Source organism: Glossina fuscipes, unplaced genomic scaffold (assembly GCF_014805625.2).
Source record: "Glossina fuscipes isolate IAEA_lab_2018 unplaced genomic scaffold, Yale_Gfus_2 133, whole genome shotgun sequence".
Lineage (NCBI taxonomy): Eukaryota > Metazoa > Arthropoda > Insecta > Diptera > Glossinidae > Glossina > Glossina fuscipes.
Window position 1 is genome coordinate 459,107 of NW_023998476.1, and position 21,005 is coordinate 480,111.

Below are 21,005 nucleotides of genomic sequence, written 5' to 3' on the forward strand. Positions count from 1 at the left end.
ATTTAACGCATCATGTTTATAATTTGTTTCATTGCATTGGCTTTGCCACTTGAATTCTGTGTAAATAATACTAAAACGAAAAATCGCGTTAGTTGAATTTCAAGCTAACAACGAAACGTTTACAATTCTTAAGCGACTTTTTCCGGAGCGGGATATTTTGAAAGTAAAAAAAAGTATTTAATTTTATTTAAAATCAACTGAAAGTGAAATAAACAAATTTTTTCAATTATTCTTGTTTTTCGTTAAAGGCGGCTCTCTCATAATATTCTGGCTGAGAATGATTGTCGCGCTACTATGCATTCGATGAGTAATCAATATAATGCAAAGTATATAAAAACCTTACATTAAAAAACCTAGCAACTGAAAGTAATCAATGACATTAGCTTGGTGTTGATTGATAGACAAATTACTGCAATTTTTATATTATTAATAACAGAACGGACACCATTGCATATTTTCTGAATCGATGGAAGCATACACAGAGTTTACAATTTACTTTTGGTTGTTATACTTGTTGTTATTCGGTCCATTTACGTTTGTAGTTTGCGTTTATTTACCCGAGATACCAGTATATTTTATTAAGAGTATAATTAAAGGTCAAAATATTTAGTTATTGTTATGTGCATATAGTATATTTAAGAATAATGCCTTCTCTTAATTTCTATCACTTTAATAATTTACTAATGCATATGCTAGCGTAAAATAAACATTAAATGTTTTGCTTATCGCTAAAAACTTGTTTAGTTTTTTCAATTACATTTTCTTCGGATATAAATAACTATTGAAGTTCATTAATTTGTTCTTTTATTATGCATACAAACATTAAACTATTTTTATACCCATTATCCAAGCATGTACATGTACACATCAAAACTGTTGCAATACTCGAAAGAAAGGCTTAGAGACTCCATGGGTTATTTATATATTCTCACTCAGCATTAAATACTAGGCTGATTTAGAGATGTCCGCCTGTGCTAGACATTCTCCTGATCGCAAAAAAGAAGCTATCTACTTCAAATTTGGTCGAAACATTAGAAGTTCCTAGGCCTAAGTTGGTAATAAAATTGAGCCAAAGGAGAAGCTTCATAGAGAGCCTATAAAGTCCATATAAGTGTGAAATCTGCATCGTTTTAGGAATGTTTGTCAATCCGTCCGTCGATCTGTCTGTTAATTGCGTCTTTGGTTTATTGTACGATCCCATTCTATAAATTCCATTTTTATTCTATTAAGAAGAAAAAATTAGGCGCGCCCACTTAATGGAAGAAAAGAAATCTAATTTTTTTTGGCTTTTTTTGAATCTTTTTAGAATAAAAGCGATTGATGTGAACGACTCAGGCTGAATGAAATTTTCTTACTAAATGTAATCTTTTTTTTAAGACACATCTGTAATAACAATGTCGTTCGGCAGAATATCATTGCTACTCTGCTTGTAAATCAGCACTTTTAATGAATTTAATTACACGAATTAATTTCGAACTTCTTTAAATATTGAATTGTAGGCAGATGGTGGAGATATAAAAAACCCCAGGGCACAATGCGTAGATTATAACGTCTGAGTGATGAATTTATTTCAATGTAGATACTTGAGCGTGTTGTAATTTAAATTGGTCTTCAACTGGATTTTGGTACACGTAGACATCTCTTGTTAAAAGCATAACTAATATTGATCAGAGTTCGCTGTGTGACAAACTGACCATTATACGTATCATTCAATACGTTCGTAGCATGGAATTTTCAAATAATTCCAACTTTCAAACGAAACAAGTCTAAATGTCACGACATTCCGAACTTTACTTTGCAAGTCGTAGTTGTTTTAGTGACGCTACTTATGCAAACAATCGAAAAATTTAAATATCCTTTGTTGATTAAATATTGATTTTTGATGATAAAGAATTCGTTCACAATTAGCATTACCTTAAAAGATGTTATGGCGAGTCTCGTCTATCGAGAAAATAACTTCGCGTGTGATTCGCTAGTTTTAAGCAAGGTCGTATGGACATCTATGACACTGAACGCTCTGATCGCTCGAAATCATCGGTTGTTCCAGGAAACATAAGAGAACTAACAAAATCGTGATAGGAGACTAAATCATAAGTTGGTGTACTTATTAATCTGCGTGAGCGCGTGTCAATGAGAAACGTCCGCTCGAAGGGGATATCGTGTGCGTTCACAGTTGAAGGAAAAGTTTTGTTGTCAATGCTATTTGGCGTTGTTTAGGCGAAATAAAAAGTATTTTTTCGTAAATGCATTCCACAGTCAAATTGGCAGTTAGTCGAGAGGGTATCAATTGGCGGCAGTCGTCCAAAGCGGCTAAAAAAGCGCTTCCACTAAAACTGCTGTAAGTTGCAAATTTATCGTGGAAATGTCATAAAATATGGAAAGTCGAGAAAAATTACCCGGATTCGTCGATGGTCTCGTCTACTATGCTATGAACTTATTGAGTTGTGTGTTATTTAATTGCTGGTGAAGACATTTTGTTAAAAGCGGATCTCATTACCGTTCAATTAATTTCATTTCAGTTCTAAAACATTTACTCGCACGGCATGATATCGATCAAAATTCGATGTTTTAAACCTATGAAAAATTTATGTTAAACACTCCGCGTAATTAGCCGAGTAATCAAAGTATGGCGATCAGCAACTCCATGATCGCGAGTTCAAATCTCAAATGCGGTAGAGTTTTCAATACAGGGCAAGGTATCCGACAGCCTTTAACACCCATACTTTGTAAATTCTTTTATAAAATATGTAGACAATAAATAAATAAATATTGAAAAAAAAAATTCTTAAAAATATTTTTTTTAACATTTTTTATATACCCACAATTGGTTTTCTCTTATCGTTCATTCTGAAAGGAGTTTGAAACAGGAATGAGAACTAACAACTAGAAGGTCAGTCTAGTCATTTTAATACAGCTAAATATTATTTTGATGGCATATCCTCCAAGCGTTTTAAAGATCTGCTGGGTCTGAAACGCTCCGAATACAGGTCTTCGAACTTTGGAAACGTTTTGAAATTCAAAAGGTTTACGTTAAATCATAAAATTTTCTCTATGATCGCAAAGGAGAGGAGCAGATTTTTTAAGGATTCATTTATGCGCTGCAATAGTACGACCAAGGCAAACTCTTACAAATGCTTTAATCTTAATTACCTCGACTTTAATGGGTGGAATGAAATTATAATTAAAAACGTTGGTTACATCGTGTACGATGTAATTAACTTGAACTTGGTCAGTAGCGTTCACCATTGCATAGGCGGGTGACATATTGTCGCTCTTATAACCGTCTGTAAACAGAACATGCTAACCATTACCTCCCCAGAAGTGTGTTCCTCTGCAATTAGTTCTCTGGAGGCGAGATTCGTGCAGATGCCTTTTTGTATGCCGAGAGAGAGAGAGAGAGAAGAGTTGATTTTTTCAGCATTTTAACCCTTCTCTACACAAACCAACAGTTTCAGATTTAACATTAATAAGTTATTCAGTGTATACAGATGGTAGTAATGGAATGCTGAATATAGCATTCATTTGAAGAAATCTGTTGCCGAAGCCTATTAAAACCTTTAAAAAGGTTATGGTAATGCTGGCGCATCTCAGCTGTCTGTTTTAGTTTCAACGGTTTAACCATGACGATTTTGATATCAATTGCAAAGAACGGTTTGAAGGACCAGGCAAGTTCAAAGACAGTGAATTGCAAGAATTATTGGACGAAAACCCAGCTCAAACTCTTAAGAAACTTTCGTGCAGCTTAACAGTCAATAGATCAACTGTTTTTAGACGTTTCCATGCGATGGGAAAGATCAAAAAGGAATGAAAATGGCTACCATACAAACTGACCGAAAATGCCATTTCGAACCGTTCCATCACCGCGGTTTCATTGGTTGCTACGCAAAAAAAGAATAGTTTTCTGTGGCGTATTGTGACTGGTGACGAAAAGTAGATCTGTTACGAAAGCCCCAAGAGAGAGAGAGAGATTTAGCGTGTTACGAGTTGGTAAAATCGAACGAGAGTATTACTGCAGATATCTGCAGACGTCAAATGTACAAATTGACCGATGTATTATTGCAAAAAAAACAGCCGGCAATAGCGACTAACAGACGTAAAGTCATCTTCTCACACGGCAATGCTCGACCATATCTTTCAAGATTTGTCAAGGATATCTTTTTGCAGCTCGAACGGGAATTTGTGCCGCACCCAGCGTACTCACCGGACATAGCGCCTTTAATTTACCACTTGCTCACATGACCACTTACATAGCTTGGCTGGCACGTGGTTTCGAAATGTTTAAAAAGTGCGAAAACGGGCCGATGTTTAGATAGTTGTCAAGCCAATATTGTTCCTTTGATATTGTATCGCTATATTGCGAAAAAGATGGGAAAAATTTATAAAAAATGATGGAAAACATTTTCATTAATATATGATGTACCAATTTTTCTCAATAAATGCCTTTTTTAAGGGAAGAAATGCTCAAAATACATGCAAGAATCCAGCACTTCAAAGATGCTAAGATCAGATATTGCTGATATCGATCAAGTAAAGTTTTCAATAAAATTCTAAATTTAGTAATTTTCGAAATCGGGGATCAGTCAAAATGCTCCAAACGATCCAATAGACCCAATAGATCATCGTAGGCTGACTACCTGCTTTGTAATCTGCTACCAAATACTTCCTTTCGAAAAGCAATGCAACTTCGGGAATACGGGTTATAGAAGGATTTTTTTCAAATTTGATTTGACTTGATAAAACACTCTGTTATGTTTTAAAGAAAAAAAATATATTTTTTATTATTATGTTATCGAAATATTTTTGATTAAGACAAAATCAAACATTAGAACGAGCACACGAAAATCGAACGCTGATAACTTTTTACTTATATTTTTAGATTTAAATAATAATCCGTATATCTGCAAATGAAAATATTTCGATTCATCTCAAGGCAAAATTAACAAATTTTAGATATGGAGGAACAACCATCCTTTGAAACTATGCAATATCCAGTTCATACAAATACGTTCTCTGTACCCAAAGATCCGCTTCTACGGCAAGTTTACGATGTTTACAAGCCTTGCCCACACATATTTAAGTTGAAAAGCGAAAGTGGTCGTACAATTTATGCGGAGGCTTTTATTGAGGATAGCAATCTTGGTACGCTTGTCGATTTATCCGTACGAGCTTTAGCTCGAGCCTTTGGACCGGATCCATTGCCTATGATTGCCTCTAATCCCTCACATTTGAAAACTCATTACGATAGTTTAGACGTTGAAATGCCTTTAAAGGACTGTTATCATATAGATAATGACCGTTTCTGGAAGCGTGTCGTCCTTGCCAAGAGCCCTGATCAAACGTTGGCTCTTAAACCCGATTACAATTGGAAAAGTGCTGGCATTTCAATGAAATTTGTTGAAATAGTCGAAGCTTGCGCCGCCGAATTTTGGCCTGAAGAGGAAATGACAAGATTAGCGCTAAACATTCGTGGATGGGTTCGTGACATGCACATACGTCGCCTTCAATCATTGCAAGATTATTGTTTCGAAAAGTATTTCCGTATGGAGTCATCGTCGTCGTCAGGAGAAGACGACGAAGAGATATCAGAAATCACAGAAACAACAACAACAACAACTACGCCCGACGAAACCGAACCAACGGATATAGGTGAGGAAGAGAAAACCGAATCGCAATTTGAATTGGAACGATTAGTGGTCGAAGAGAAAGCCGAACGAAAACGACTGCGTGAAGAGTTACGCGAAGTTCGGCAAAAAGCTCGCGAAGAGCGCGAGGCAAGACGTAAGCGTCACGCAGCCAAACGCGAAAAAAAACTTGAACTGGAGTTGAAAAAGGGCAAAAAGAAGAAAAAGAAACAACCCAAAGATTTTCACGGCATTGAACTTACCAGCAGTGAGGAGGATGTCGAAGCGAAAATATGTGATAAAAGGAACAAAGAGTTATTCCTTACCTATAAGAAAATGTATGATTATCCTCCAGATCATTGCCATCATATAGATTTACGCTTCATTCAATGGTTTACAAACTTGGATACATTTATTATCGAGTTTCTGGGGCCTGAGTTGCATCGTAACTATCACTCCAGGCATTTGAACTTTTCTTATGATGACATCAAACGATTATCTTTGTAAGTCCATCTTTCAAGAGATTTATTATTTCTAATGGGTGTTTTTGCAGCGGTATAAGCCGTTTACCAGTATTGCGTGTTTTCCGCTTACGTAACAGTCGTATGGATACCAGAAAGTTAGGTATTTTACTTGATGGCCTAAAGGATGTTAGCACACTGGAAATTCTTGATCTTGGTTATGACTGCTTGAATGATACGTGCGGTCAACATTTTAAAAAATTGTTTACAAACTCCCAAGCATTACATTCATTAGAACTGGAGTCAAATGATTTGGGCGCACAAGCTATGAAAGATTTAAGTTTGGCTTTGTTAAACTACAGCCAAAACAAATTGAAATATTTGGGACTCGCTCGCAATCCTCTCAGCGATGAGGCTTTGCATTCCCTTATATCAGCCATTTACGATACCGAACATATTGAAACTTTGAACCTAAAAGGGGTCACGCATATAACAGAAGTGGGCGTAGCGTGTTGTATTGCCGATGAATTGTTACGCAAACACCGGGATCTTTTGGCTTTGGACATAAGTGCAATTCATGTAAACGGCTATGCAGCCGATGAAATAATGAAGGCTTTGCAACCGAATACAAAAATACGAACACTTCATTGTCGCGGTTGCGATTTGGATGAAGAAACAGAAACAGACATTAACGTGATATTAAAGCGGAACAGATATGTTGCAGAAAATCCATTTATTGGTAACGAAAATGTGACTAATGAAGAAATCGATGCATGGATTAATCGCACCAAGTATAATATATATGAGATTATTGCAGTTTTTTTTTTCAAACTTTTTTTTCGATTTTTAATTTTCAGAAACCCTATAATGTTGGCTGTGTTAGCCGAAAGAGAAAAACGAGATCTCTGTCTATTTCAACGCCCCCTTGAATTTGTTTATAAATCGGATATGGCGACTGTAGAAAAAGATGTTGGTCTAACTAACGGTGAAAAGGAGTCAGTAATGTCGAGCTCTGGAACTTCAGAATCGAAACAACTCCGGCCCTTCGAGTACAAATCGAATGAATTTGATGAAAACCAATTTATGGAACATGTACACCTACCAGGTCATAGCGAACGCTATTACTTCTTCAAAGCTAGAAGGCGTAGACATGTCTAACACTAGATATCCCATAAACGAATTAGCGATAAAGGATTTTTCGATTACAATTTATGCATGTCGATAACAGGTTTTCATAGCAACCTATGCTTTCACTTCGATTCAACAACCTGTTTGGTTTTATTTTGCTTTCAACGAACTTAAAAAAAAAAATAATAAGAAATGCTCGATTAAATTGAAAAATTGTCAAATTTCGTCGATTGTTGTTGCTGTTGCCCAAAATTAAAACACTACGTCAATTATCAGTTTGTGTCTATTTTTTTACAATTTTTATTGTTGTTCAAAAAAAAAAAAAAAAAAAAAACACAAAAAAATACAAAAAAAGCTAACCTAAATATATTTCTAACGAATTTTGCGGCGGTAGAGGCTCGCAAAAAAAAGATGAAAATTTTTAAAATTGTTTAAATTCTTTGAACGAAAATTTCGCAACTGACAGAAAATGGAAAAGGCGGAAAAGAAAGCCAAAATCACTCTACCGAACGATAAATCTTCAAAAACCACAATCGCTGATAAAACTGTAAAGATTGCCGGTGGTGACAAACTAACGCCTAAAGGCAAATCTGCTGCAAAGGTTTGTATACACTTTTTTCGAATTAAAGCATCGTATCTGCCGGAATCGGCATAAATATATATATATATATTTTTTTAAATTATTTATAGACCGCGGCGTGCGCTTCAAACATTGATTCGGCACTAAATATAAAACAAGAGTTTCTATACGATTCCACTTTTTTAGTCGCAGAGTATTACACAGACACGCACACACGCTAAGATACACCCCTTAGTCATAAACACCATTTATGGAAGAAGAAAAGTGTAGTTATTTAACATTTAAAATACTTATTTCCTTTTAATAGGTGACTGTAGGAAAGAGTATCCTTGTAGCCTTGTACGATAGGCACGTACGTTTGCTTCAAAACTTGTTTTTAACTTGATGGATTTTTGTCACGAAATATATATACATTTTTTTTTGGCACTTTATACTAACCTGCATAATTATTATGTTTGCGTAAATGCTTACCATCAAGAGAGATACAACAATGTATCGCTTATTTATACTATTAATCTCGTAGTTATATAGTTTTCTTGGCTTTTGTTCTGAAAATTATTATTATACATCTAAAATTATTATCGAAAGCTCTCAAGTCACAGATGAGCAGATGAACTTGGCTAAATAGTTCTTAAATTTTAAAAATATATATACTTCATTGGATTATATCGCGAATTTCTAGCGTTTTATTCACTTGATAAGGCATAGCTAAGCAATCGAACTTGGTTCGAATTTCGTAAGATACACATATTAATTTTTTTTTGATTTTTATGCACATTTTTATGACTTTTGCAATTGAAATAATAAATATTTTTCATATGTTTATAAATGCGGAGCGAAAATCCAGTAAAATTCGAAAACAAAGTGGCTAAGTTTATGCTTTCATAAGTGCCACGAAATGGTTAGTTAGTGATTGTTGTATACGAGGTTATATATGGTATCTTAAATAATACGGTAAATATCGTTCCGACGAAATCGATGCAAGTCTCAATTTGTTTGCGATCGAGTGACAGTTTCTCTTAACCAAATTTCCAAAGCATATTAATTTACGGCATTGCCTTCTTCTATATATTGATAGCCCAATATGATTGCAACACACGTTTTATTTCTTCTTGGAAACAAGACTTCAAAAATCATCTCTTCCCTCTATTTCAATTAAAAATTCCACAAATTCAGTGAACAAATTTGATGAGTGTTTTCAAAAAATCTTGGCATATTATTGCTTGAAAGGTGTAAAAAAGGGTACTACAAGTAAAGGCCGTTTCCATAAAAAATGTAATTTGACAGTCAGTTAGCTGTGTAAATCTGTTTAACAACATTTTCTTACACTTAATGTTGAACCTAAGATTAATTCTTGTTAACCATTACCAACAAACAGAGCAAATAAAAACAAAAGAATAGCTATCGGAACCAGCATGTGACTTATAAAATGAGATCAGAGAGCCATCCAAGCTAAGCGAAAAAATCAATTACAATAATTGAAAATTCAATCGCAACAATGCAACTAATAGTTAGCAAAACGTCCTTCAGATGCCCTAGGTATGGACAAAGTAACATGAACCCTTGGCATATATGCAATAATCATTTACTAATTAAAGGTTAGGCCAGCCACAAATTCATCTCGGAATAGATTCATGGATTTCAATCGAGTGTTGTCTAAATCTTATATCAAAACACACCAACAATCGATCACAAACGATTCGTTCTTTTTCCAAGTCTGGGAAATTACATATATCGCCGATCACTTGTTTTAGTCGTCACAGAGCAAAACGTATAATACGCTAACACTAGTATGTAGCCCACTATTTACGCGGAAGTAGCATTGACAACCAGCATTACTTAGGGTTCATCTTATTTCGTCCTTTCCCTGTATTTGGAAAAAGCAAATAATTTAATTTCCAGTTAAGCTTGCTTAATAAGGAAACTACAATGAATTCTTATCGCTCGGAACCATCCTTTTTTTTGAAAAATATTTAAATAGATATTTGGTTTTAATTGTAATATTGCCAAAGATTTTTTGTCGTTTTCGAAAGTTAGTTCAAAAATTTATAAGAGACTGCTTTAAACTTTAGACCTTTTATCTGAAGGACATGATTGCCTTATCTCAAAGTCTTATATTAATGGAGGTTATGAAGGTCATGGGCATTAGAAGCGGAATAAAATTGTTATGGTAATGCATTTTTAATAATATGATTTTTTAAGAGATGACCTTGTGGCATCCTGAAACAATCTGTGGGAGATGTCGGTTTTCCAAATTTAATCGAAAAACGCACCGCATTCGATCGCACAGGTATTCATTTCCTGTGAACAAATTCAAATCATTATCAATCTTGTGTGCTGATCTTTCATTCAATGAATGTATTTTATTGGAATCGGAGCATGAAATATACAATCAAATTCATAAAGTGTTCCATAGTTCGCTTGTAGAAGTCAATTATTGAAGATTGTAACTCGATATTAGCGCCTGTGAAAAAAGTTATGGAAATTTGAAGTAAGGTTTTTTTTTTGAAAAATGTTACTCTAGATGCCCATGTTTATTCTTATTTCACCTATTTTAACGCGAGAAGAACCAAATCAAATAGTGGCGAGTTTGTAGAAAGGCTCTAAGCAATTAATTAAATGTCCATGAGACATTCGGGTTTTATTTCCAAATTTTGCAAATACGTTACCTCATATATTAGCTTAACCTTTCATGTTTGAAATCATGCAACTAGTAATCGTGTAAATCCATCATTTACTGTATTTCCACATTTATTATTTCTTCCAAAACATCAATGAAATCAATAAGTAATAATTTATATAAATACAAAAGAATACTATGCGTATGAGTGATTTATTGTAATTCCATTACCAAGCCGTCAGATATGATTAGCGAATAGACTCAAATAAGCTCGAGTAATATAATTGCATGCAAAAAGCCTTTAAGGCGGCAATAAACAGTCAAAAAACAAACAAAGTAAACTAAAGAAACAAGTTCCCATTATGAAGTGCACTTTTCGTGAAAAAAATATTGCATAGATATACAAAAATAGTCTGCCAATACAGTCAAAGTTCCTCAAAGCTTCCGGGAATAACTCCGGAATTGATAGTACTTAACTAATCACCTTTATATCTCCGCCTTCCAATAAAAGAGACCTGCATCACCTGCAAGTTTTGCTATCAGCTATAAATCAAAACGAACAACCTGTTTGAAAACTTTAACACTCCACTGGATATATTCATCTTACTGCTAACAAGCAGGCCTAATTTAATCACATAAACAACAACTGGTCCCCATTTAAGAGGGTGCACTTACCTCAGTGTATAAACCAAATATAAAAGAACTCTTGTTAGCTCATTTTGATAGTAAGTTTGAGATGCTTTCTTTACTTTTGAAATACTCACTTTCGCTTACGAAATTATAAATTTTGGGGGAAGCAAGGTAAAGGAAAGTTCCATACATAAATACAAAAAACAATTAGATTCTTTGAAAATCAACCGATGTGCATTGTTTGAAACTGAACCAGCTCAGCCTCGAGATAAGTTGATTTTTTTTCGATATTGTCCTTAATACATACCAAGCAAGGCAAGTCTTTTTATTCCTGTCCGTATTTTATAGCTTTACTATAAGCTTGCCGCGCGTTATTATACATGAATTTTCTTTGAAAAGCAGTTAGTGAAGACCGGGCTCATGTAAGGATAAATGCTGAAATTCGTAGCCTACCAGCTCAGCTATTCACCTTTGCTCTTTGGCTTCTTTTTGTAGTCTGCTCTTTTGAAATTATTCCAAACTGACATGTGGTTGATGATTATTGCATCTACTATTTCTTCATCGTTTGCGTGCTGATCTTGCTTCGCTAGTTGCAAAACTTCGGAATTTTCAGTGACTGCGAGGTGAATCTTTAACTTCGAAATTTCCGGAACGGAACCGTGCAAACCGCTCGTGGGTCGTTCATTCACCGCAGCAGTCGTACTTCACTATTTTTTTTTTTATAGTTTTTACCTTTTTATTTATTTATATATTATATTTTTACACTCATTTTGTCATTCATTTGTGGCAACGCCCAGAAGGAAGCATGAGAGACCCCACAAAGTGTATATATTTTTGATCAGTATCAAATTCTAAATCGATTTAAGCATGTCCGTCTGTCTGTCTGGCCGTCTGTGTAATGTCTGTTGTAAACATTCTCTTGGCCACAAGAACGAAGCTATCGACTTCAAATTTGACAGAAGCATTGGAAGTTCTTGCACGCAGGTCGGTATTGAAAATGGGCAAAATTGTTTGAAGGATACGCCCACAGCACAACGGACACCGACACCACGACGGCATAAACTTGCTCATAGCAATGTACAAAAATTTGATCGCATAAAAATGGAAAAACTTGACTACGCCTACCCAATATTGTAGTGTATCCAATTTTAATTGCTTTTTCAATATCTTTATCAGGCTTAGAAACAAGCTTCAAAAATCCCATAAAGTACACAAATTCTTGGCTAGTTTCAAATCTGGCATGCATCTGAACATGTCCGCCTTTGCGTCTGTTCATCTGTCTGTTCGCGCAACTTTGTAGTATTGATGGTAAACATTTTCCCGTTAGCGAAAATGATAATATCGCCTACAAACTCGCAAAAGACTGTGGAACTATGACAAAAGCTCTTATTTTGAAAATAAAAGAAATCAACTGCGCCCACTCCATATTAGAGAGCATGAGAATGTTGTTCTTTTACTTCTTTTGTCTTTTTTTGACGTAAATTGTGATGGATGTAAGAGACTGGGTCCCGACAGAATTTAATTTTCTTACGTGTTTCGATTGAAAAGAACCCATGGTTTAATAATAGACCCGTTTAAAAATTAAAATTCAATTTTATGGTAAAATTTTCGACTTTTTTCACAGTGAGGATCGTGTGCTATCATGCGATAGGACATTTCTACATTCCCCATTAAGATATTATATTCTTTTGCAGCAAAGGACCTTGATATGTATTTCTTCTTTTTGCATTCCCATCTTTTACAAGAAATCATGCGAACGATATTATTGCCATCCTGCCTTAGACGTGCAATATTTTCAGAGAATATGGCAGCAGAAATTGATCCTCGCTGCAGCGAGCTTGCTAGTACCTTTCGTTATTTTAATTTTTGCTTATTGTACTCAAGACGAATATACTCTTTGTTTTTAGATACTTTATTAGCGGTATTGATGTGAATGGATTATCTAAAATCAGTCTATAATTTTCTTTCTCTAAACCTTCACACGAACTGTTCTGCTGCTACGGCGAAACTAATGTGAAAATAATCCAGCAACATTGACTGCCCAAAAATTTTTTCTATCTCAAACTAAACATAATTTTAATGGAGCTAAACTATAAAATTTTTACTTACGTTTTTACTTATTTTTATAGTAAACGAGTTAACATCAAATTTTTGTTCGTTTTGTTATTAACAGTAATTATAATTATAAAATATTAGATGTCCGCTTACGTGGCCAACGGCTTGAAGAAGTTAAGTTCGACTTGATAAGCCGATCAATTGTTTGGAGTTCTTTGGGGAAACCAGTACTTGATTTTTACTTGATTTTCACTGTAGCGGTTTACGTAGATTGGTTAATTGTACGCCATCTTAACGAAAACTTTGCTTTACAGGCTTGAAATCAACTTCAAATTTTGCCAAAAATTTTGTGCAGAGAAAAACCTTTACGTTTAAATTATTTTTTCGCTATCAATTTTTTTATTTTTAAATGTGTCCAATCACTCAGGTTGAAGTCTCCCATACGTGAAACACAGTGACATAACAGAAGAAACAAGATACAGGGAGATGGAGTCGCAGTCTAGTGCGTGTGTGCATAAGACTTTTAAACCCTACATCGCTCGTGATGCAGGGATATATGAAATTTGCGTAGATATATGCAACAGTATGAGGTAAACCCACGTTTTATTACACCGACCGTTTTCGAATCAGTTTTTGAATTGTCTGTCCATCTTGTCGTCTTGTGTTCAACCTAGAAGTTGGAAGTTTTTGGATGTTTGGAAATGTTTTAAGTATAATACACTAATGTGTTTTGCTTCAAGGGCGAACGCTATTGAAAATGGTTCGGGTCGCACCATTTTTTCAATAGTGTTTTTACATGCGTTATTCGAAGCAATGATTGCTGAATAATAATATATCGGATATATTCAACAATTTATATGATTTGTGACTGGCGTAATTTGAGAATTATTTCAATGCAATTTATAAATATTATATTTCCCGTCACTTTTTTGACACAACGTATGTACCTACACATTTTTAACCTTGACGAACAAAGTTTAATTTTTTTGTAAAGACCGCTTTCAGATTCATATTTAAATTAAACACACACCCTTGTACGAGGATACCACGATATGTATTATTATCCAAAGACCTCAAGAAAAATTGAAACAAAACGTGGTATTGCACGCTATTTCTTTCTTGCCTTCTTTAACTTTCGACATTTATTTCGAACTAAGCATCTGTTTACTTAGATGGTTGGTTGGTTGGTGGATTTATTTATTTATTTCTTGTTCATAAGTTGCCTGCAACGGTAAAGGTAAAAAAGTGATTTCCTTTGTTGTGGATTTTCGTTATTAGTAAAGGGGACGTTATTACCTTAATCATCGATCGAGTAAATTAAGAAGAAAAGAAACTGAAAAAAAGAAAAAAAAAAAACTAAAGCAACAAAATGTGGAGAATTGCTAATAAAGCCGTTGTGGTATCTATCATAAGCAATTATACAAAGCTATGCACACAATTTAAAACACAATTTACTAAATTTTTGTATATATATACATATTTATATGTTTATGAATAAATATTGAAATGAAACAAGTAAAAACACTATGGTTTGTCGCGGCTCACTATTAAATACCCTACAGCACTTTGCAGTTGTTCAAATCAACACTTTTCAAAATAAGGCTTTATATGGGAAATAGCCGAACAGGTGATCCGATCCGAATCATTTCCAATCGAGCTCGTTCTTGGTCCAAAATAAATCGGTCTATTGCGGTCTGGAGGTTGGGTACGAAAAAACAAGGCGGACAGGCGGACAGGCGGACTGACGTGTTTAAATTGTTGCAGAAAGTTGGTCTGAATCGATCGGTACAACGAAAGGTCAATCGATCTTAAGCCGTTCCAAGTGTTGAACACACATTAGCACAAAACTCTTATATACTTTTGGACCATAAGTGGTGTAGGGTATAAAAATATCAAAATTCATATTCATTTCCTCCTTCTCCGTCTCCCCAAAATCAATCAATCCTATACATGCATAAGACTTCATTCACTCATTGGTCCCTTGAATTCAAGTTCTTCTCTTTGTAAATATGAACATTCATTCTTCCGTTTGTTGATGCTGTTGTTACATTTAGATTCGTTAGAAGACATATAAAAATAAAATCTTTAGAGATAGAGCGAAACAAAAAAAAAAAAAAAAAAATGATATGGCTTCGTCTGTAATTGAAGCTATTGAAGCTCCTAACGATGATCGAGCAGAATCCATTATTGCCAGTGATAATGATGGCCAGGTAAACAAGCAATCAATCAATGCAATATAATTTTTTCATATCTAAAAAAAAAAATTCTCAACTGCATGATTTTCGCATGAACCGTAAATATTTTTGAAAATTTTTAAGCTTCACTTAATTATTTATTTCAGTTCATTCATATGATAAACACAATTGTTTAAACTAAAATTTTAAAATATATTTTTTATATCTATACATAATACTATGGTTACATGTAAATAAAAAAAAAAAATAAAAAAAAAACAAAAAAGATTTTAAATAGGTAAGTAGTAAATAATTAAAATGGCAGCATACACAGACGATTTAACGAAATAGCGGAGACACTTTCTTCACATTTATCTTTTAATTAAATTTCGTTTTTTTTTTTTTTTTTTTTTTTGAATAAATGACTTGCATAATTGATTCTAACGAATGCACAAAATGAATCTTTAAATAGTTGGCGAAAACGGGAGCTGGTAAAGGAAAATCTCCGGGAGGAGAAGGAGCCGGTGATGCTGATGACCTTGATGCTTGGATTAAGTCGCGTCAACTACTTAAACCGGACGATCAACTAGAGCTGACAGAGGCTGAACTTGGCGAAGAAATAACCAAAGTTCTAACGCCCACCAATACTAATGTGGTTCTCAATTTAGTAGTGTACAGTTTCAAGGAGGGCACTTTTGTTAAGGTTGGGATACGAATGTAAAAATCATAAATATGCTTCAAGCAGTAATAATTGAACTGAACTTATGCGATTTTTATAGATTCCACCCGCTGGTAATACGGTCACAATATTTCAATATGCTGGCAACTCGATACATGTTGATTCGGACGAAGCGAAAGCTCAGATGGAAGAAACTGGGGAGATAGGTAAACTTAATAACTTAAACAATTGAGAAAAATTATTCCTTAAATTATTTTTTATGATATTTTTTGTTAAAGGGTACCCTTTGCCTACAAGCGCGCCAAGACCATCCGAGATAGATATTCTTCGGGCGCAAAAAGCTGCTGCTTTGGATGGCGAAGAAGCCGAAGAGGCTGAAGGAGAGGAAGGCGAGCCAGGCCAAAAAGATGAAAGAGGCCCTGAAGAGGCTGAAGAAGAGGGTGAAGAAGAAGAAGTCATGGACGAAGGTGAAGGCGAACGAACCGGGGAAGGTGAAGAAGTAACAGATACCCCGGCTGCAATGCCTGTCGCCTCTAGGAAACGAAAATTAATCAATCAATTTAATTTCTGTGAACGTGCTGCACTAACGTATACAAATCCGAAAAGAGTTTAGTTTTCTTGCTTTTTTTGTTATTTATTATATTTACGCTTGTTACTAAGATCTTTACATGAGTCCGTAGAGCGTACCGAGTAAATTTTAAAAGTAATTCGTTGGGAAACAAGTGATTAATCGATGTTAAATTATTATATCCTATTTCGATCTGTTTTTCTTTCACCCTCTACTAATAACCACCAACCTGATCACCACCATGCACAAGCGTGCAAAATGATATTCCCCGAGTGACTGGGGAGATAAAAAAAAGAAAAAAACATGAGTCAGTTGACTTTAATCAAGACTTCAGTCTTGATTTCCCCCACAACAGTGTTCACCTCTCGCTGAGATAGCTCAAGTTGTTTTCGACGTTCGTTCTCGCTTATTTCATGCTTTCTAACGCAACACATGTTTTTTTGTGAATTTTGTAACATATTTTCCCTAAATTTTCGAAATATAATTAATTTTTGTGTTCTTCATGGAGCCCAAAGCATGTTTTTTTGAAATGCCGGCACAATCTTAAATTTTGACTTAAAGATCAGTGCAAATGATATTTGCCGATATTTTAACAGTAGACGCGATACTCTTTCCCTACTTATGCTCCGGAAACATATTAAAAAAAGGTATCCTTGAGCAACATAGACTCACATCTGTCCCTCCGTCCCTTTGTTTTTATAGAATTACGTTCAAGTTTTCAAAAAGTTTTGAAAAAAAAAAAAACAAATTAAATTTTTCTATACCGTCCATTATTATTATTTTGTGTAGAACGTTGAAACTCAAACGATACCACCCCCCCGTTGCCAATACGGTGGTAACATATTACAATGGATTATTTACGATAGCTACGCTGAAGATTTTCAAAAGCAAAAAGAAAAAGAAAAGAAAGAAGACAAAAAGGTTCATCGCAAGGATGAGGTTAAGCAAAGCAAGATGGATCAAAAGACTATAATGGCAAAAATTTTAAACGATAAATATTTGAAATGCTGGCAAATACTAGAACGCATGATAAATCAGAATATTTACAAGGATATTGCGAACGATTATCGTTATTGGGAAGATCCGGCCGATGAATATCGCGAAGCTGAGGGCACGTTGTTGCCACTGTGGAAATTTCAATATGATCGCACTAAAAAGTTAAGCGTCACTGATCTAATGTTCAATCCTAATTATTACGACTTATTTGCCGTTTGCTTTGGTTCACGTATGTCAATCAAATATAAATACAACGTAACGTAACTCTCTAAACAATATCTCTTTTCTGTTATTTGTCTCTTTCTCTTCGTATTTAGATGATTTTTTGAAACAACCCAACGAGGGATCCTTGTGCTTGTTTACTATTAAAAATCCTTCATATCCCGATTATATTAGTACGTAAAAGCATACTTTATTCACAAAATGTCAGCAAAAGGTTTAAGTGACATTCGACATGAAAAAGTGATTAATTGTAGGAGTCCACTTCTATGATTTTCATTCTTAGAACAAAAAGGTTTTCTGGGCGACGTATGTAACAATTAGAAGGGCTTAACAAGCTTGTCTCTCCGTCTGCCCGTTTGAAGTTTGTTTACGTATTTCTGTGTTGAAGATGCACATCTCAGTTTCCAAGTTGTTTTGACGAAATACAGTATACCGATGTTTTTTGGTCCGAAGGCGAAAGCTGTTGAAAATGGGTCTGAACATGGACCAATTTATTGACTGCTGTCCACATAACGCCTAATTTTGATAAGTAGCGTAATTTTCCAAATTTTGCGACAAGAATCGCTATTAATTAGTTTGAAAACCTTGGGTCGGATGAGGCAATTCCTTTAAATCCTTGTATTAGGCGAAGTGATGTAGGGTAATTAATACACGGCCTGGCCCGATTATGGCAATCTTACTTTTTTTTTTAAATTTCATTTAATAGTTATGACACCGTGTGGAGTTATGTCGTGTGACATACATCCAAAGTATCCCTACTTAGTGGCCGTAGGCTTATATGATGGTAATGTAGCCGTTTATAGTTTAAAAGATAATATCACAAACCCTTTGTACATGTCAATGGGTATTACACAAAAACATGCCGAACTAGTATGGCAGGTATGTTAAGTTAAATGACGGAAAAGCAGTTCATTTTAAGTCTAATATTACTTGCTTGCGTGTCATTTTGCATAGGTAAAATGGGGTCCTGACATGACCGATGGAGAAATTAACTTCTATTCAGTTTCAAGCGGTGGACGCGTCTTTCACTGGGTTCTAATGCCAAATAAACTAATGGTAACGACAATTATTACAATGTATTTGGAAAATGCTCATATTGAAGGACCCGATGGTACTGAATTGCATTTAATGAGCTGCGGTTCCTGTATGAGATTTCATCCCACTGATCCTGAGGTATTCCTCTTGGGCACAGAGGAAGGCTGCATATATAAATGCAGTATAGCTTACAGTTCGAAATATTTAATGACTTATAGAGCACACAACTTAACTGTATATCGGATCGATTATAATCGCTTCAATTCGAATATCTTCATATCGTGCAGTGGCGATTGGCGCGTCAAAGTCTGGGAAGATATGAGACCAGAACCTTTATTCATATTTGATTTAGGCTCGGCAGTCGGCGACGTCAAATGGGCGCCATATTCAAGTACTGTATTTGCAGCAGTTACCAACGAAGGCAAAGTATATGTTTTTGACTTGAATGTTAATAAATATCGTGCCATCTGCGTTCAGGCCGTAGTCCCGAAACGTAAAAACAAATTGACCCGCTTATCTTTTAATGAGAAATTACCGTTCATCGTAGTGGGCGACGATAAGTATGCAAAAAAAAAAAAAAAAATGATATAAGTAATATAATCACTGTAAAGACACTAAATCTACATCATTTCCTATAAATCTATTTCTAGGGGCACTATAACATCTTTGAAGCTATCACCGAATTTGAGATTGATGGTGAAGCCACCAAAGAAACAATTATATCTGGATCAACACACCTTGCAAGTACAAAAGCTGGAAAGACTCTTATCGCTCGTCCGAGAATTACCGGAGGGGGCCGTGGTATCAGATCAGCCCGCCACAGTTAAGAGCTGAATCGACACAATTTCAACTATTTCGTATGCTTTATATTGTATATTAAAAAAATTCTCGCTGTTTTAGCGTAAACGATAAAACTCGAACAATATATGATAAATTAGCATTAATATAACTTTTCTATGACATTTGAGTGGTTTTTACTTTATACACATATGTATACAACTTTTCCGAACTGTTTCTAAATGGGTGCATACAAAGGTTAGTTCTGACGTGACAAATAATGCTTCACTCTTAATGAGTTCGATGTAAAGTAGGGAGCACCATATTGGGAAGATCGCTTTAAAAGCTAAAGTTGCCGCAATGTAGCCTGAATTCCTCTAACGATGTTCTGAAGCTTTCTATCCTTCACTTGTTTCTAATGGGCATCAGCAAACGATTTGAATAAAAGATAATTTCGAATAGCATCACCATGGTCACCACTTCGCTTTCTAGGCCGGTTGACAAAGCAAATGTGCAATATGCTGCATATTTTAGTTCTTCAAATTGTATTGCTAGACTTGAAGAGACTACCTGCCGATTCGGACTGCTCATATCTTTACAGGGAGAAATTATTTCAAGGATTGAATTCCTCCTCATTCTCAATAGCCAGTAAATATGAGTGTATCCTTTTCTCTAGCTGCTGTAACAAGACTGAAAGAATGAGCACAGAAGAGCAGGTTGCGACAGGCTCTTCTGTGGTTGCGATCACCATCGCTGTCCTGTTACATAGATGTTTTGCCTGTACGTGTGCTACAATCTCAACACTTACTTGTATGCTTGTGTTATAAGGATGCTCTTACGTATATCTTATTATTATTATTAATTTAGCCAGAGAGTAAATTCTAAGGCTATAGTCTTAAAGCACTAGCATCTAAGACTTTTTTTTTTTTTTTTTTTTTTTTTTTTTTTTTGTTTACTAAAAACCCTACCGCACTTGAGATTTGAACTCGCGACCACTGAGTTATTAATCGAGACACCTCCTCCTGCCTACTCGCCCACACAGACGGATATATATCTTATTATTATTATTATTATTTTAATTTTAGACTAATGAAATGAATTCTTAGACTTAAAAACAGACATTGAGCACTAGCAACACAGGCTATATATTATTGAATATTGGCTGCTCAAGGTACGAAGGGGCGAATACAAAGTAAGCGCAGGATATGAGTTAGGTAAAAAATTTTCAATATTGGAATAAAACGGATTATAAACAAACAGAAATAAAGTTTTTCTACAGTTAATTCTTCGGTCTTAATTCTATAGAATGCTTGGCCAGCTTTGTGCCGTAGCTTGTTGTTTTTTACATCCACCACCGAATGAGAATAAACGTATATTCGTTCTCATTTGTTTTGCATGTATTGTGCCGCTTTGAGAATAAACGTATATTCGTTCTCTTTTGTTTTGCATGTATTGTGCC

General features: G+C 34.9%; 3 protein-coding genes across 3 annotated transcripts; all 3 read left to right on the top strand.

Annotated features, from left to right (window-relative positions):
- Positions 1–439: 439 nt before the first annotated feature.
- Positions 440–734, top strand: LOC119640993. The gene has a single exon (XM_038039415.1). The coding sequence runs from the start codon at positions 467–469 to the stop codon at positions 608–610; it is 144 nt and encodes a 47-aa protein (XP_037895343.1). The 5' UTR covers positions 440–466; the 3' UTR covers positions 611–734.
- A 4,151-nt stretch (positions 735–4,885) lies between these two features.
- LOC119640961 lies at positions 4,886–7,313 on the top strand. Its single transcript, XM_038039356.1, has 3 exons — positions 4,886–6,124; positions 6,175–6,873; positions 6,940–7,313. Exons 1-3 carry the CDS (start codon positions 4,953–4,955, stop codon positions 7,238–7,240), a joined length of 2,172 nt encoding a protein of 723 aa, XP_037895284.1. The 5' UTR covers positions 4,886–4,952; the 3' UTR covers positions 7,241–7,313.
- Positions 7,314–14,358: 7,045 nt separating this feature from the next.
- Positions 14,359–19,603, top strand: LOC119640982 (dynein intermediate chain 1, axonemal). Its single transcript, XM_038039393.1, has 9 exons — positions 14,359–14,494; positions 15,742–15,972; positions 16,049–16,154; positions 16,227–16,555; positions 17,306–17,741; positions 17,830–17,907; positions 18,441–18,613; positions 18,689–19,329; positions 19,420–19,603. The coding sequence occupies exons 1-9, from the start codon at positions 14,465–14,467 to the stop codon at positions 19,601–19,603; spliced, it is 2,208 nt and encodes a 735-aa protein (XP_037895321.1). The 5' UTR covers positions 14,359–14,464.
- Positions 19,604–21,005: the final 1,402 nt, after the last annotated feature.

Coding starts and splice junctions, on each gene's coding strand:
- LOC119640993 (XM_038039415.1), top strand. CDS start 467: ATGGAAGCATACACAGAGTTTACAATTTACTTTTGGTTGTTATACTTG.
- LOC119640982 (XM_038039393.1), top strand. CDS start 14,465: ATGTGGAGAATTGCTAATAAAGCCGTTGTG. Junction 17,742..17,829: donor TGCCGTTTGCTTTGGTTCAC/GTATGTCAATCA, acceptor CTTCGTATTTAG/ATGATTTTTTGAAACAACCC. Junction 17,908..18,440: donor TTCATATCCCGATTATATTA/GTACGTAAAAGC, acceptor TTCATTTAATAG/TTATGACACCGTGTGGAGTT.
- LOC119640961 (XM_038039356.1), top strand. CDS start 4,953: ATGGAGGAACAACCATCCTTTGAAACTATGCAATATCCAGTTCATACA. Junction 6,125..6,174: donor GACATCAAACGATTATCTTT/GTAAGTCCATCT, acceptor GTGTTTTTGCAG/CGGTATAAGCCGTTTACCAG. Junction 6,874..6,939: donor GCATGGATTAATCGCACCAA/GTATAATATATA, acceptor TTTAATTTTCAG/AAACCCTATAATGTTGGCTG.